This window comes from Emys orbicularis, chromosome 2 (genome assembly GCF_028017835.1).
Source record: "Emys orbicularis isolate rEmyOrb1 chromosome 2, rEmyOrb1.hap1, whole genome shotgun sequence".
NCBI lineage: Eukaryota > Metazoa > Chordata > Testudines > Emydidae > Emys > Emys orbicularis.
This window is the reverse complement of record NC_088684.1, coordinates 142,116,596-142,132,436: the sequence shown is the minus strand read 5'-3', so window position 1 is coordinate 142,132,436 and position 15,841 is coordinate 142,116,596. Positions and strand designations below refer to the sequence as shown.

Sequence of the window (15,841 nt, the reverse complement as noted above, 5' to 3'; positions counted from 1 at the left end):
TCCCTGGGGCTGTCAGAGCAGCTAGCCACTGTCACCAAAATACCCCATAGGTGAGCAGTGCCCCCACCCCATTATACCTGCTAGGCGCCCCCGCCCAGACTCCCACATTCCTCCCCAAAGGAATAGCCAGTCCCGTTACCTGGGGCAGTTAGTGGAGCAAGGGAAGCTCTCTCTTCCCCCTACCTTAGGCGCTCCCTTGCCTTGTTGGACCTGAGTGGCAACTGATTTGCTTTGAGACCTCACAGATGGCGGAGCAAGTGTCCGAGGAAGAGGAGCAGCCGCAGCAGCACCGGGTGCCTCTGTTGGTGACCCCCGTGCCTGAGGTGCTGGGAGATGTCCTGAGCGAGCAGTTTGGCCCCCTCCCTTTCATGGCAGCCATCACCAGGATGAAGAGGCAGCCCTCTGGGCACTACCTCTCCACCGAGAACCTGGAGGAGGTCTTGGAGAGGAGACAGGCAGCTAACGCCAAGGAGAGAGAGAGGGTAAGGGGTCTGCAGGTGCCGCAGGGCCTCTTGTTCTCCATCAAAAATAAACAGCTGCTTTTTGTTTTTAAAGCTTCAGTGGGGCAAATAAGCTGTTGGCGAGCTGGCAGGAGAATTGGGCAGTTGGAGGAAATGAGTCTGAACTTCTACATTTTGTTTCTGTAACGTTCCAGCAGGATCCAGTGAGCAGGGCTCATGGTGGGAACAAGGAGGTCCTGATCCAGGACTACAGAAATTCTCACCTCAGTCTGGGTTTCAAACACCCCAAATCATGGAGGGATGCAGATACAAAATTTCAGTTCTGGCTCAACGCTTTGCTACAGGGTGCAATTAATTATTAGCTTCTAGCTTATCTTTGGCTCCTATGGAGATCTCTAAATTATTATTCAACGCTTCTATTGGGGTGATGCCGTAAAGTCACAGTCAGCTCTGGCCCCCGTTGTGCTAGGTCAGGGGTGGGCAAACTTTTTGGCCTGAGGGCCACATCTGGGTATTGAAATTATATGGGGGGGGGCCATGAATACTCACAAAACTGGGAGTTGGGGTGTGGGAGGGGGAGAGGGCTCCGGCTGGGGTTGTGGGCTCTGGGGTGGGGCCAGAAATGAGGAGTTCAGGGTGCAGGAAGGGGCTATGGGCTGGGGCAGGGGGTTGGGATGTGGGGGTGTGTGTGTGAGGGCTCCAGCTGGGGGTGTGGGCTCTGGGGTGGGGATGAGGGGTTGGAGGTGCAGGAGTGTGCTCCAGGCTGGGACCAAGGGGTTCAGAGGGCAGGAGGGGGATCAGGGCTGGGGCAGGGGGTTGGGGTGCAGGAGGGGATCTGGGGTGAAGGCTCCGGGTGGCGTTTACCTCAAGCAGCTCCCTGAAGCAACAGCGTGTCCCCCCTCCGTTTCCTACGTGGAGGCTCAGCCAGGCGGCTCTGCGCGCTGCCCCGTCTGCAGGTGCCACCCCTGCAGCTCCCATTGGCCGTGGTTCTGTGCTCCCTGGCAGGAGCTCGAGGGCTGGATAAAAACGTCTGAAGGGCCGGATGCGGTCCCCGGGCTGTAGTTTGCCCACCCCTGCGCTGGTGCTGCCAGACATGTCAACAGTCCTTGCTCTAAAGAACTTAGAATGTAAGAGTGAGGTTTTTCCCCCCCTCCTTTTGGAATGACTTTTTTCCCCCCAACCGATGCAGCTCCCCAACTCTCCCTGTGCGGCCTTCTTCAAATTAATCAGATTTGATGCTGTAGCCTTGCTACAGTAGCAGCTCCATGCGCAGAGCTACTCCTCAAATGAATGGGAGCTCTACACCTGGGGCAGTTACAGAACACGGCCCGTGACATGCACCTGCTCACTTGGGAAAGTTGTCTCAGTTCAGCAACAGATGTGCTTTGAATGCTTGTGAAAGCGACTCTTATCTGCAAATGAGGAGTGTGCACTATGTATTCTAGATAACCTATCCAAATAGAGAAATGGCTGGGTGATCAGCACTTGCCAAACATATTTGCAAGCTTGCTTGTTGCTGCAAAAAACTGTTTTTGGAAGACCTAGGTCAAGGTGTACAAGCAACACTAGATATTTGGCTTGTCACCTACTCCATCAAAATTCGCTCAGTGTAAATAATGTTATGGTCTCCGTGCAAAAGACTCTGATGCAACAAAACGACCAAGTTGTTATGAACAAAAAGTTAAAAAATTCAAAATTCACAGCAACTCTAGGTTGGCACCGTACCAAGTATAGACTGAGGAGAGAGACCTGAAAGGATGTACAATGTCAATGCAAAATGCATTTGGCAGGTGAGTTTCAAATAATGGCATGCTGATGGAAGTGCACCCTATCAGAATGCTGTGACGCATCTGGATGGTTAGAGTGGTCAGTAAACACAGCTGCAGCATGTGCAGTAGGCAGTAATTTTCAAACATTCTCACATAATACGCTAACACAACGTGGTCAAATATGCCAAAGGTCCTTGCCCTCAGCTGGAGTCAGATCCTGCGCACACTTCTGCACCGGTAGTCATTTTGGATTCAGCGGAACTACTCACAAGTTACTTGCTTGTGTAAAGTTGTCTATAGCCTTGTGGCCTAAGGCCCAGATTTTTCGAGGTGTTTCTGCACAGTCGGCGTTGCCATGCTAAACCGATTTAGGAGCCTCAGTCTCCTTTTCAAAAGGCAGTTGGGCACATAGGCCTAAATCCCATTGGCCATTAATAGGATTTTGGCTCTAAGTATCTAAATCCTTTTGAAAATGAGACTGCGGCTTCTAAATCAGTTTAGCATTGCAAGGCTGAACGCAACATCACCTAAGTATCTTTTAAAAATCTGGGCCTAAGTACCTGGTGAGCTTAAAGCTTTTACATGGGAATTGCAGTAATCAGACCAGTGACTCGTCTTGGGCATCTTAGGCATTCTGTTCCTAATAGACCTTCTTGTTTAATGCTGCAGCACCCCCAGCACCTATGCCCTCAGCGTTGCTATTTGATCACAACTGTGTGGTTACCCTCATTTTTCCCAAGATATGCAGGTGATGGATTATCCCACTTATAGTTACTAATTCAGTTGCACTTTACATTAAGGTTCCATTAATAAAGGGTTAATCAATGACTCATGCATGTGGTAGATGGCACATCAGTGGAAGGTATTACAGATGGTTACAAGCCACCTATCCGTGTGGTAGACTCTACAACCATCGATTAAGCGGTTATTAAAACTGCATTTACTCTTTTCATAAAAGGCAACCAATGATTCTTAATGCAGAATGTAACTGATCTGTCCATTTTAAAAAATGAGCTGCCTTTAAAAGTTTCCCCTTTTCACCACTGGGTGGATGGAGTTCTGCAGCTAATGGACTGAATTTTGTTTAATTTCCTCTTCAATATCTTTGATAGATAAAAAACTTGAACAGTGGCTTCTCAAAGCTGAAGACCATCGTGCCGTTGATACCTAAAGACCGGAAGCCTAGTAAGGTCGATACGCTTAAAGCAGCCACTGAATATATACGCTTGCTCCACTTGATTTTGGAAGAAACTGGAGGCTTTGAGGTACATAAGAACCTTCCCCTCTCTGTGTAATAAATCTGTAATTCTCACAAGGGGTCTTGGTACCAGCACGTATGTGAATGCAACTTCATGACTCTTAATGTCATCACTAACATCCAACCAGAATTTGAGCTTAATTCATGGGTATTTTGCATTCAGTATTTAATATAATACGTGTTAAAACATCATGCCCCCTTTTCTACCTGTCCCTTCTACTTCACAGACTTCTAATAGCAAAATAAAGCAGCACTTTAGCAATTGAAAAGTTGCCATTTTTAATGTTAAATGTACTGTATTTGGTCATCTCTCCCTGCCATAAATGCTTCCTGTCAGTTACTCATTCACAGGAATACAAAAGTAGCCGGGTTATGAAACAAACCTTTCTTATGAGCTAAGTAATGACCTTACAGTTATAATCCTTGGGAGCTGCTTGAAAGCTCTCAGATGAACTTTTTTGTTGGAAAATGCAAGTTTTTATTAAATAATTTTTTTGCAAGGGAAGAATTTTGTTTTTTGGCTTCTGGAAACTGAAAAATGTGTTTGTTTTTTAACCCTTTCTCTCCCTCCCACCCTGTAAATGGGGGTGGGAAGTAGGGTGACCAGATAGCAAGTGTGAACAATTGGGACGGGGTTGGGGGTAATAGGTGCCTATAGAAGACTAAGCTCCAAATATCAGGACCATCCCTTTAAAATCAGGATGTCTGGTCACCCTAGGTGGGAGGGGGAAGTAGAAAACTGAAAGTGAAGAAAAAGCCACTGCAACTATGTCCGTGGAGGGGAGGGAAGTCAGCTAACGTAACTTCTTTTACTTTATTTTTCTTACACTTCCCTTCCACTTTTCAAGTGGGAAAAAGTAAAAGGGAGGGTGGGTTTTCCCCCCACTTTCAGTTTACTTTTATCCAGTGGCAAAAAAGAAGAGAAGGAGGCAAAATTCCAGTGCCCAAACTTTTTTTCCCCAAACACTGAAAGGGTAAAATTTTTGATTTGAAATAAAAACTGGAGTTTTGAAACTTTCTAGTTTTCCCCCCCCCCCCCCCCGAGGGGAGGGAAATGGAGGGGATCCCAATTTTTTCCCCCCTACCAGCTTTAGTCCTTCAGCCTTTTAGATTTGGAGGTAGCTTCCACATTGGCTACCTCTGAAATATTTCGCTGGAGCTTTCGGGAAGGTGAGTGAGCCTGGTGAGGGTTTGTATGAAGAACCCCGCAGAATGGAACAGAAAGATGCAGAAGCACTGAGCCAGCGTGCTAGTGTTTTTTATGCACTGCAGCATTTTGTCATGAGCTGCAAGTATCTTTGAGGGAAGTCATAAAACTCTGCACGTGTATAAAGGAGTTTAAGCTGGCATAATTTACATGCTAAGGATCTGGAAGAAGGTCTACTTTGAAGCAAGGGGGTAGTCTACTTTCAGTTCCTTGTTCTTGCACTCTCCTCTCTCCTGGTAATTGAGCTGCACAAACTTAGACGCCTGTATGCCCAATTTGACGCGGAGCCCAACCCAGAGGTGATATGCACTGAGGAGTGAGAGTTTGATGTCCGTATCTGCATAACCTGTATGCTGTAGGGGCTAGAACAGAGGTGGGCAAACTACGGCTCGCAGGACCGTCCTGCCCGGCCCTTGAGTTCCTGGCCGGGGAGGCTAACCCCCGGCCCCTCCCCTGCTGTTACCCCTTCCCCCTCCCCCGCAGCCTCAGCTCGCCATGCTGCCAGCGCTCTGGGCGGCGTGGCTGCCAGTCCTGCTGCTCTGAGCAACATGGTAAGGGGGCAGGGAGTGGGGGGGTTGGATAAGGGGCAGGGGGCCTCGGGCGGCAGTCAGGGGATGGAGGCAGTTGGATGGGGCAGAGGTTTGGGGGGCAGTCAGGGGATGGGAAACAGAGGGGGGTGGATGGGGAAGGTCCTGGGGGGGCTGTTAGGGGCAGGGGGTTCCAGGAGGGGGCAGTCAGGGGACAAGGAGCGGGGGGGGAGGGGGTTGGATGGGTCAGGGGTTGTGAGGGGGGCAGTGAGGGGGCAGATAGGGGGCGGGGGCCCGGCTGCTTGGGGAGGCACAGCCTTCTCTACCCGGCCCTCCATACCGTTTCGGAACCCCGATGTGGCCCTCGGGCCAAAAAGTTTGCCCACCCCTGGGTTAGAATATGGTATAACTTACCCCCTGGGATCCTTCTAGCATTTCTCAGACTCTATGAGGACACCTTCAGCCCACATCTCTCGTATTTAAGGTTACAGAGATTATTCTTTGTTACCACTTACCCTCTGTTTTAGTCCTTCCTGGGCTCCTGTATAGCAGCTGCCACCCTCTGGTTCTTAAGGAGGCCAGTTGGTTTGGCTTCTTAGTACTGGTTTTGATATGTAATGGCTTACTGCAGTAGCCACCTCTGCAATGCCTTGTTTGAGGGATGGTTACCTAAGCTGTCCTGTCTTTACGCTGCCTTCTATTACTTCTAGAAATTGGAAGACCCTGTTGATCAGGAGTTAGCCAGCAGCGTTTCCATGCCAGTCTCCTTAGAGGAAGGTTTTGTGGGAAATGCCCTGCCACAGAGCGCTGGCTGTTATATCAGGACTGAAAACGACATGAACGTAGCTTGGACAAGCAATGCAGTGGAGAGCCCTGTATACGTTTGGGGCCGGAGCATCCTTCCTTCTTACTTGGGGATCGTACAAATCCAGAAGAATGGAAGGCTGGTAAGAGCGAATGTCTGAGTTTAATAGAAGTGGGGAGGGACTTCAAGAGGCCATCTAGTCCATACCCCTGTGCTGAGGCAGGATAACACATACCTCCACCATCCCTAGATGTACCATTCTAGCTTTATTTTTTGACCTATAGAGTCCTAAAAGGCTTGCAATCTTCTGACCTGGGAAATTGCTCTCCTGGTGTAACACTGTCATCGCTGTGATCAGCAGAGGTGCTTGAACGGAAAGGAATCAGGTGTGGCTCTATTGAAATGTCCTTAAGTTGGTCCAGAATAGCTTGAGTCTGTTGACCTCTAGGGCATGTTGCAAGGTCCACCTCTTCTCACAGACATCCAGAGAAGGCTTGGGTTTGGGCAGTTAGAGGGTGGGGGATTTTTGTTGAATTTAATTGCCTTGGCTGGCTGGTTTTACATGGACCACGTTTTTTAGCTTCGGTTTTTTGGAACACTTTTATGAGTTCTCATAGTTCAAATTTTGCGAGTATGTTTAGATCTCATGGGAGGCATCTAAAAAGTGAAACCAACATTATGAACTTGTCTGCCTAAATTAGGCACCTAAATAAATGGGTTCACCCCAGAGGTGCAGTACATATGTGCTTCCCCATGACTTTAACAAACTGGATGCTCAGTAATTCTGAAAATCCAGCTATCCAATGAAGCACCCTTGCTTTAGAGCATAAGGGGATTTAAAAATGGTACATCCTTGTTTAACATCAGACTTCTGAGTTGCTCCATCCCAAGACCCTTATTGTGAAGTTCACCTTGTGGGAAAAGATCCTTTTTTAAAGTGCGGTAATCATTAAAATAACACAGGGAGGGCATTGTGCATTGGCCAAGCCTCCAAGAAAGCTGCAAAGCTGGTTTCCAATCTTGTAATTTTAGAGTTGTACAAAGTAGACAGTAGTTCACACAAACAAGTACTTGGCTGCAGGCAACTCTGTTTTATGTATAGTTGTAACAGACGAGAGCATGAGAGAAAGCTTCAGATATTGATTCAGAATATGACTTGCTTCTGTTAGCTGAGGCTTTAATATCATTCTTTTTTACGAAGGAATGTGAAACTAACTGCAAATCCTCTAGTTTTTCTAGTATTCATAGAGCTCAGGTCTGATATAGGCTTGTGCACTTCTGTTTAAGAACTGTCCTGCAGCAGTTGTTTTCAAATTTGATTTAATACAACCCCCAGAAGCAACTTAATGAATATCCTTGAATAAAGTGTCCGAATTTCTTTTTTTAAAGGTGTATCAAACAAATCACTAAAATGGAAAGCTCTCCTGACTAGTCTGAAGTAAGTTGTCTGTACTATCTAATAACCTGGTGCAGGGCACTTTTAGTTTATGTGCTGTCCGATTATAGTGCACGGATCTTGATGCTACAAATCCTTGTGCAGTACTCAGTGGGAAAGCACAGGGTGGCTGATCTCCATAGGAGTGGAGGCTCTGGGCCAGATTCTGGAGCTATTGCTGATTTATGCAGGCTGAGGATTGGGCCTGATGTGTGGCTACAGGAAAGATGAAATCTAAGGTATTTCCTCTGCCCTGTATTAGCATGCCTCCTGCACCTGCTCCTTTGCAATTATGGAGGGTAAAAATCAAGGGGTGGCATGAAAGTGGAGAGGTGACAAGGAATGATCCCCATCATAAATAAACCTAGGAAAGCCTCTGAGGGTGTCAAAGTTCTGCAATTCCTTTTGTGATCTCCTTCCTCTGAAGCATCAGGCATGGCCATGGCTGGAGATGGGACACTGGGCCGGGATGGTCAGTGCTCTGACGTGGCACTGAGCATTCTCTCGGGAGGTTGGCTGGCTGATTTTTGCTCATATACTCAGGGTCTAGTTGATCTCCATAAGTGGGGTCAGGAAGGAATTTCCCCCCAGGTCATATTGGCAGTGATCTTGGGAGGTTTTTGCCTTTCCTCTGCAGCGTGAGGGGCATCAGAACGGCCATACTGGGTCAGATCAAAGGTCCATCTAGCCCAGTGTCCTGTCTTCCAACAGTGGCCAATGCCAGGTGCCCCAGAGGGAATGAACAGAACAGGTAATGATCAAGTGATTCATCCCCTGTCGCCCATTCCCAGCTTCTGGCAAACAGAGGCTAGGGACACCATCCCTGCCCCTGTGACTTCCCAAGAATATCTGGGTATATCGCACTTAATAATTTCAGGGGCATGATGTGCCTCAGTCCCTCCTGTTCTCTGCCTGTGTCATAGAACATCTAATCTCCTGTGAGCTGTAATCTTTTGGTTGTTGGGTTTAGTGTGTGGGTGCTGGATGGTACTAGTGACCTGCGATACAAAGGAGGTCAGACTGGATGATCTGGCCTTAAACTCTGACTCTTGACAAGCACTGCCACTAGATATGTTTTTCATTGCCAGGTAACTTCACTTCCTAAAACTGCTCCAAGTTATGGTCTCTAAACCACACTGTCTTTCAGGTGCCAAACACTATGGATACGCAGATGATCTTCTTTTCAAGTGAGATTTAATGAAAACTTGAGTTTCCCTGGATGGGTTCTCTCTTTTTTTTTTTTTTGCTTTACAAAAACTTTATTTTAAAAAATAATCAATAAACTACCAGAAGCTGCGTATTCTCTCCAGCTTATGTTTTTTTCCCACTCTTGAAGCCTGATCTTAGTCTTATTTCACAAAAGAAACTTTTGCCTAATGGCTAGTGGGTGCACAGATGTGCACAGAAATAAATAGAGCTGGTTGGAAATTGTTTTTTATTGTACAAAGATTTTTTTGTTGGAAAATGCAGATTTACTGAAATGGGGAACAAAAACAAATTTTGAAATGTCCATTTGTCATGAAATGGATTTTTTTTCCCCAGCCAACCCTAGAAATAACAAAAGGGGTGAATGAAAACAGCTCTCATTATTTTGGTGCAAATCTGTGTGTAGACAAACATTAATAGAGTAAACAAATGGACTTGTGTTATAAAAACTTCCTCCTTTTATATACAGTTAGTTTCTGTCCTCTGAATTCCTCAATGAACTTTTCATCTTTAAACTGAGATGCAATTACAAACCAGCATTTAAGCCCAGATTTTCAAAACCGGCCCCTGATTTTTGTGTGCTGTAGTTTTGGGGATCCCGTCTCTTAAAACACCCTGGCCTGTCTTTTCAGAAGAGATGAGCTGCTGAGCAGCTTCAGGGCTTATTGATTTCAGATAAAATGGGTTGCTCAGCGCTCCTAAAAATCATCCCTCCAGCATCCCAAATTGGGGAAATGATTCTTCATAGAGCCAGGGGCATGGGGTAGGGATGTGTGTGTGATGGTACATACTGCCTGTCTGAAGAGGTAACAAAAGGCAGAACTCTCTTGTAAGGGGGACAGCAAGAATAAATAGCTATTTGACTGCTGGCGTGTTCTGGTACAGAAAGCAGAGGACAAGAGGGACCTGTGCGACTTTGTTCTAACCCTGTCTGACATTACCTTTCTGTAGCTTTGGACAAATGAGTTAATCGGTTGTATCTCCATTGCCACATCTGTAAAATGCAGATAATTCCTCCCTTATGGGGTGTTAAGGCTTAATTAGTATCTTACATCTTCAAAGGTTTTTTTTTTTTTTTTTTTTTTTAACAAATATTAAGGATTAGTAGTATGTAAAGTGAGTAAGCAGTCTGAATATTACTTAGTACTCCAGGGCCATCCTGAGGCCTGATAGGACAGAGGCCCCGTGGTGCTAGGTGCTGTACCTAATCTCACAATCCCTACCCCCAAAGAGAAACATGCTCAGCATTGGCCTAGCTCTGCTTGCACGGAAGTCAATGGGAACTCAACCTTTGACGTCCAAGTGAGCAGAGTGAGGCCAAAGCTGAGCGCTTTTGAAAATCCCCCTTCTGCTACAATGTAGTGGGTAGAACAGGAGCTCAGCAGCCTCGGGCTCCTAAAATCTGAGGCTGTGTCTACACTGTGGGCTAGGGGTGTGACTCCTCTGCTCGCATTCAGCTAGTGCAAGTATAAATAGTGTAGCCACAGCAGAAGCGTAGCGTAGCTGGGCTGAGTGAATGCCTGAATACAATGCCTCTGCTGCCAGTACCCATGGCTACGCTGCTATTTATACTTGTGCTAGTCATGTACACAAGCAGGAGAATTGCACCGCTAGCTTGTAGTGTAGACTTGGTCCACAGTGATCCAGTGACCGAATTAAGCTAGGGCAAGTAACCATAACTTCTGTAAAACTGAGAATATGCCCCCGGCCCCAATCATGGGGAGCACTAGAAAAGGGCCAAGTACCTTTCATCGCCAAGCATTTTATCAATAGGAGCTGTTTTGTAATGATCTACCAAAGAGAACTTGCATTGCTCTGAGATCGTGAGCTTTGTGTAGATTGACTTAAGCCGCCTTCAGCAGCCCCCAGCAAGTATTTAGTCACACCAGCAACTTCTGGGCTAGAGCTTGACAGCTGTTTAACAGCGCACAGGAACACTACGCAACCGTTTAGGAAGAGTGTGAAGAAACAGTCACGGTTGACTAGAACGGAGAGGAAGATTAACTAGAGTGGAGAGAGGAAGGATGATCCTGGCAAGATGAAGCAGCTGCTACAGGACTCAATTAATAAAGAATTAAAGGAGGGGAATATAATTAATGCCAATTAACATGGGTTTATGGAAAATCCTTTTCTGATGAGGTTACAAGTTCAGTTGATAAAGGTAATACGGTTGATGTAGTACTTAGGTTTCTGTAAGGCATTGACTTGGTACTGCAAAATGTTGTAGAAAGAGCATTGCCAGCAGATCGAGGGAAGTGATTATTCCCCTCTATTGGGCACTGGTGAGGCCACACCTGGAGTACTGCGTCCAGTTTTGGTCCCCCCACTACAGAAGGGATGTGGACAAATTGGAGAGAGTCCAGCAGAGGGCAACGAAAATTATTAGGAAGCTGGGGCACATGATTTCCGAGGAGAGGCTGAGGGAACTGGGCTTATTTAGTCTGCAGAAGAGAAGAGTGAGGGGGGATTCGATAGCAGCCTTCAACTACCTGAAGGGAGGTTCCAAAGAGGATGGAGCTCGGCTGTTCTCAGTGGAGGCAGTTGAGAGAACAAGGAGTAATGGTCTCAAGTTGCAGTGGGGGAGCTCTAGGTTGGATATTAGGAAACACTATTTCACTAGGAGGGTGGTGAAGCACTGGAATGGGTTCCCTAGGGAGGTGGTGGAATCTCCTTCCTTAGATGTTTTTAAGGCCCGGCTTGACAAAGCCCTGGCTGGGATGATTTAGTTGGGGTTGGTCTTGCTTTGAGCAGGGGGTTGGACTAGATGGACTCCTGAGGTCTCTTCCAACCCTAATATTCAATGATTCTATTTTTTTATTTAAAAAAATCTAGAATGATATAAAATCAACATGGCATGTGTTAAATATTGGCAGAGAGGTCTCACTGTAATTGTTAATGGCGAATCATCACTGAGCAGGTGTGTTTCTAGTGGGCTCCCATAGGGATTGATTCTTGACCCTATGCTATTTAACACTTTTACTAATGACCTGGAAGAAAATATAATCACTGATCAAGTTTGCAGATAACACACAGATTGGGGGAGTGGTAAATAATGAAGAGGACAGGTCACGGATACTGAGCAATTTGGATTGTCTGGTAAGCTGGCTGCAAACAATGTGTTTTTAATATGGCTAAATGTATACATCTCGGAACAAAGAACATAGGCCATACTACATGGAGGACTCTATCCTGGGAAGCAGTCACTCTGACAAAGATTTAGGGATCATGGTAGATAATCAGCAGAACATGAGCCCCAGTGCAATTCTGTGGCCAAAAGGGCTAATGCAATTTTTGGATGCATAAACAGGAATCACAAGTTGGGTTAGAGAGGTTATTTTACCTCTATTTGACACTGGTATAACCACGGCTGGATACGGTGTCCAGCTCCGGTGCCCACAGTTCAAAAAGGATGTTGTTAAATGGAAGAGGGTCCATAGCAGAGTCACAAGAATGATTAAAGGACTAGCAAACTTGCTTAATAGTGAGAGATGTGCAGAGCTTCATTTATTGAGCTTAACAAAGAGAAAGTTAAGGGGTGACTTGATCACAGTTTAGAAGTAGCCACCTAGGGAGCAAATGTTTGAAAATGGGCTCTTTGATCTAGCAGACGGGTATAAAGTGATCCAATGGCTGGAAGTTGAAGCTAGGCAAATTCAAAGTGGAAACCGGGTGTAAATTTTTAACAGGAATTATTTTGGGCAGGCTCTATGGGCTGGCCTGAGTCATACAGGAGGTCAGACTAGATGATCACAACGGTCCCTTCTGGCCTTGGAATCTATGGTTGGGGCACTAGCCTATGACTTGGGAGACGTGGGTTTAATTACCTGCTCCGCCACAGACTTTGTGTGTGACCTTGGGCAAGTCACTTAGCCTCTGTGTGCCTTTGTCACCTATCTGTAAAATGGGGATAATAGCACTGCCCTACCTCACAGCGGTGTTGAGGAAAAATACATTGAAGATGGGGCAGAGCTCAGATACTATGGTGACGGGGGAAATATGAGTACCTTAAATAGAATGGAGAAGCACCATCTACACAAATGAGTTCTGCTGGCCTGATTCTCTCTCCCCCCTTTAATACAGACAAAATGTCCATTAATTCTAGAGAGAGCATGGCTGGCCCGCCCCATGGTAGCTCAGTTCCCCTTTGGAAATAGAAGTGACTAGTCTAAAACCCTGACCACCTCTTCCCTGGGAGGTACATAGAACACCAGAGGTAAAATGCACCACAGGGCTTCATCTCCATCCAGAATTAACAGCCATTTTCACTGTACTAGACACAAAGCCCAAATCCTCTCTTTGGCTGCTGGATCTGAACTTGCTCATCGCCCAGGGTGGCTTGCGTGGAGGGTAATGGCTTAACTTAACTTCCTGTCTATCTTAAGCTTTTATACTGCTACATGTCCCCATAGTATCTTACCCTGAGTTGCTGTAGCCTGATGGTGATATGGGTATGTCCTTCCGAGCCATAACTCCTGCCCTCATGTGCACATGGTTATGCATCTTCTGCAACAGGCCATCCAGCAAGGAGCTGGTTCACTCATCAGCAGCAATACATGGCCTTGTAGCAGAGGTCACGATGCTCTCTGCTACCTTAATGGCCAATACGTTGCTGCTCCCAGCCAGCGTGCAACTTGTGTTAGCCACTTCTCGTGTGCTTTACGTAGTGACATCATCTCAGCAACAGTGCAGCCAACTTGCGAGTGTTGCTTCAGGGAAAAAGATCTTATTGCCATGATTGTTTCCCAACGGCACTTCTCTAGAGATGGTACAGGCTCCGAGGTCTTCCGAGTACACGTTCTCTTCTTGATCGTAGAATCCTAGAATATCAGGGTTGGAAGGGACCTCAGGAGGTCATCTAGTCCAACCCCCTGCTCAAAGCAGGACCAATCCCCAGACAGATTTTTACCCCAGTTCCTTAAATGGCCCCCTCAAAGATTGAACTCACAACCCTGGATTTAGCAGGCCAATGCTCAAACCACTGAGCTATCCCTCCCCCCCCCCTGCATCTTTGGCAGGATTTGAGGCTTTGATGTTGAAAAACAATAGCCGAGTTTAAACAAAAATTTGTGTGTGTGTGTGTGTGTGTGTGTGTAAATAAGAGAGGGCAGTGCTAATTTGAAATCTTGTGGTGTGTAATTAATGGAATAATTCTCACCCACCCAGCAACTTCCCTCTGCTAGAGCAGAATTGTTCCATAAACTGATATTCCTACTGCTCTTACATCATGTCCCTTGGGAGACTATTCCACAATCTAACTCAGCGATAGGATTCTGTTTTTTTGACACCAAAATTAAAAAAAAAAACAGTAGACAAAACTCCTGGCTCTCAATAGGTTTCGTTAATCTATGGCGGAGGGATTAATTGGATGGATGCATTTATATAAAAAAACATGGTAATAAAAATGCCTCATTGCATCATGTTTTCCAAACTGCAGCAAGAGAGAGCGGGTAAAGAATTGCAGTCCCCAGTCAGTGCCCTGCTGTTGGGGACATGTGCCACTAGAGGGTGCCCGGAATGCGTAGGGAGTTGGTCTTTTGTCATCAAAGGTATTGTCAAATAGACACTTTCCCCTCCAACATCATGTGAGCCCTGGATTTCATTTTGATGCCAACGTAAGGAGGGTGGGAGGAAGTGAAATCTCACTTCTGCATTCTCCCCCCGCCCCCGGGTCTGTGTGGGAGCCCTAATTCTCTTCCAACTCTATGTCTGGGTGATATTGGCTGGAAAGTGGACTAGCAGGCAGGCGTGGTAAGGAAGCTGCTGCAGCTGACCTGTCAAATCAGAGAGCCTGCAGGATGGATGGAACAAGCTCATCTGCTTAGCTGTTTTGATTGGGAAGGCACGGGAGAAGAGATTAATCGCTGCAGATATTGGGGCTGGGAAACAGATGCTAGAAGATGCTTAAAGAGGTAAGCAATTTTGGGCTAATGCAACTCCTCACTCCTTCAGCTGTTCTGTTGGCATATCTACTATATATTTGCATAATTCAAGCCAAGGTTCCCTGCTCCTTGCTAAATCCACGCAGGTCTCTGAATGCCAGTGTGAGTGGGAGACTTTGGACCTAGTGATGTTGACGGTGTTTTAATTTAATTCCTGCAAGTCTAACATGGTGCATTGTCTGCTGCTTTAGGTGGAGTCTCTCAAGGGCTAATAAGTGCATTCTTCAGGGCAAGTAAGATGAGAGTCTGTGCCTTGCTTGAAATGGTATGCTCCAAAAGCATAATCTACAAGAGATATCCCCCCCCCCCCCCCGCATCTGACTGTGCTCCGAATGTCTGCAATAGAAGATCTTGTTGCACATTTTAATGGGGATACAGGAGAGATCATACACCTCAGACAGCTGAGATTCCCCCCCCCCACCACCAATTGCTTTTATTTAGGGACAATTTTTTTTTTCATCTGGTGAGCCTGCTGTATGGCTTCCGCATCGTTTGATCTCAGGGAATCCCTCTTGTTTCCTAGGCAGCAATTCATGCAGTGACACTTGGCTGCAGAGGGGCTGGTCTGGGCGTTGTGGAGTGGCTGAAATGTTAAACCATTTGATGTTGAGACTAATACGAATGACTCACTGTACTGTTTATTTTGCATGTGCGGGTTCTCTAGCCTTTTCCAGGGCAGTTAAGAGAGCGACTTTAAAATCACTGGTTATATTGTCCCTCCTGCATAATTTTTTTGGAATATCTGGGTTTGGCCTTCCCCGCTGAATGCAAATCACTTTCTTTTGTCCTCCCCCTCTGAAGCTTGATACATTTATCTCTGTGACATAGGGTCGCTACACATCTGCTTGCTTCTCTTCCCCACCCCCACTTCTTTACAGTTCTCCAAAGTACCATCAGATCAGCTGTTCCCCACTAATCTAAACCAAAGATGTATAATGTGCCTGAATTTGGCACTTCATAGCGTCCAAGTCTGTGGACAACCCTTTCCTAGAGTGGCCAGCACTCTGAGACATTACAAGTATGGTCGGAGTTTAAATGAAGCTATGTCTGCCCATTGATATCAATACTTAATTATAGGTTTTTGTAAGTACTCGGCGATATGAAGTCACTTGGAGGAGGGATATTTTGGGGTTCTCTGAATAGCTGTAAACTGGGGATATCTCTTCTCATCCTGCTGCCTCTCCCATGTAGCTTGATTTTTTTCGGTTAATTCGTGGAAAACCATATCACAAAG

The 15,841-nt window shown here is 46.3% G+C and overlaps 1 protein-coding gene across 1 annotated transcript; it reads left to right on the top strand.

Moving 5' to 3' along the window:
- Window positions 1-245: 245 nt before the first annotated feature.
- On the top strand, window positions 246-7,437 carry FIGLA (folliculogenesis specific bHLH transcription factor). The gene is made up of 4 exons (XM_065398356.1): window positions 246-482; window positions 3,343-3,495; window positions 5,933-6,169; window positions 7,417-7,437. The coding sequence occupies exons 1-4, from the start codon at window positions 246-248 to the stop codon at window positions 7,435-7,437; spliced, it is 648 nt and encodes a 215-aa protein (XP_065254428.1).
- Window positions 7,438-15,841: the final 8,404 nt, after the last annotated feature.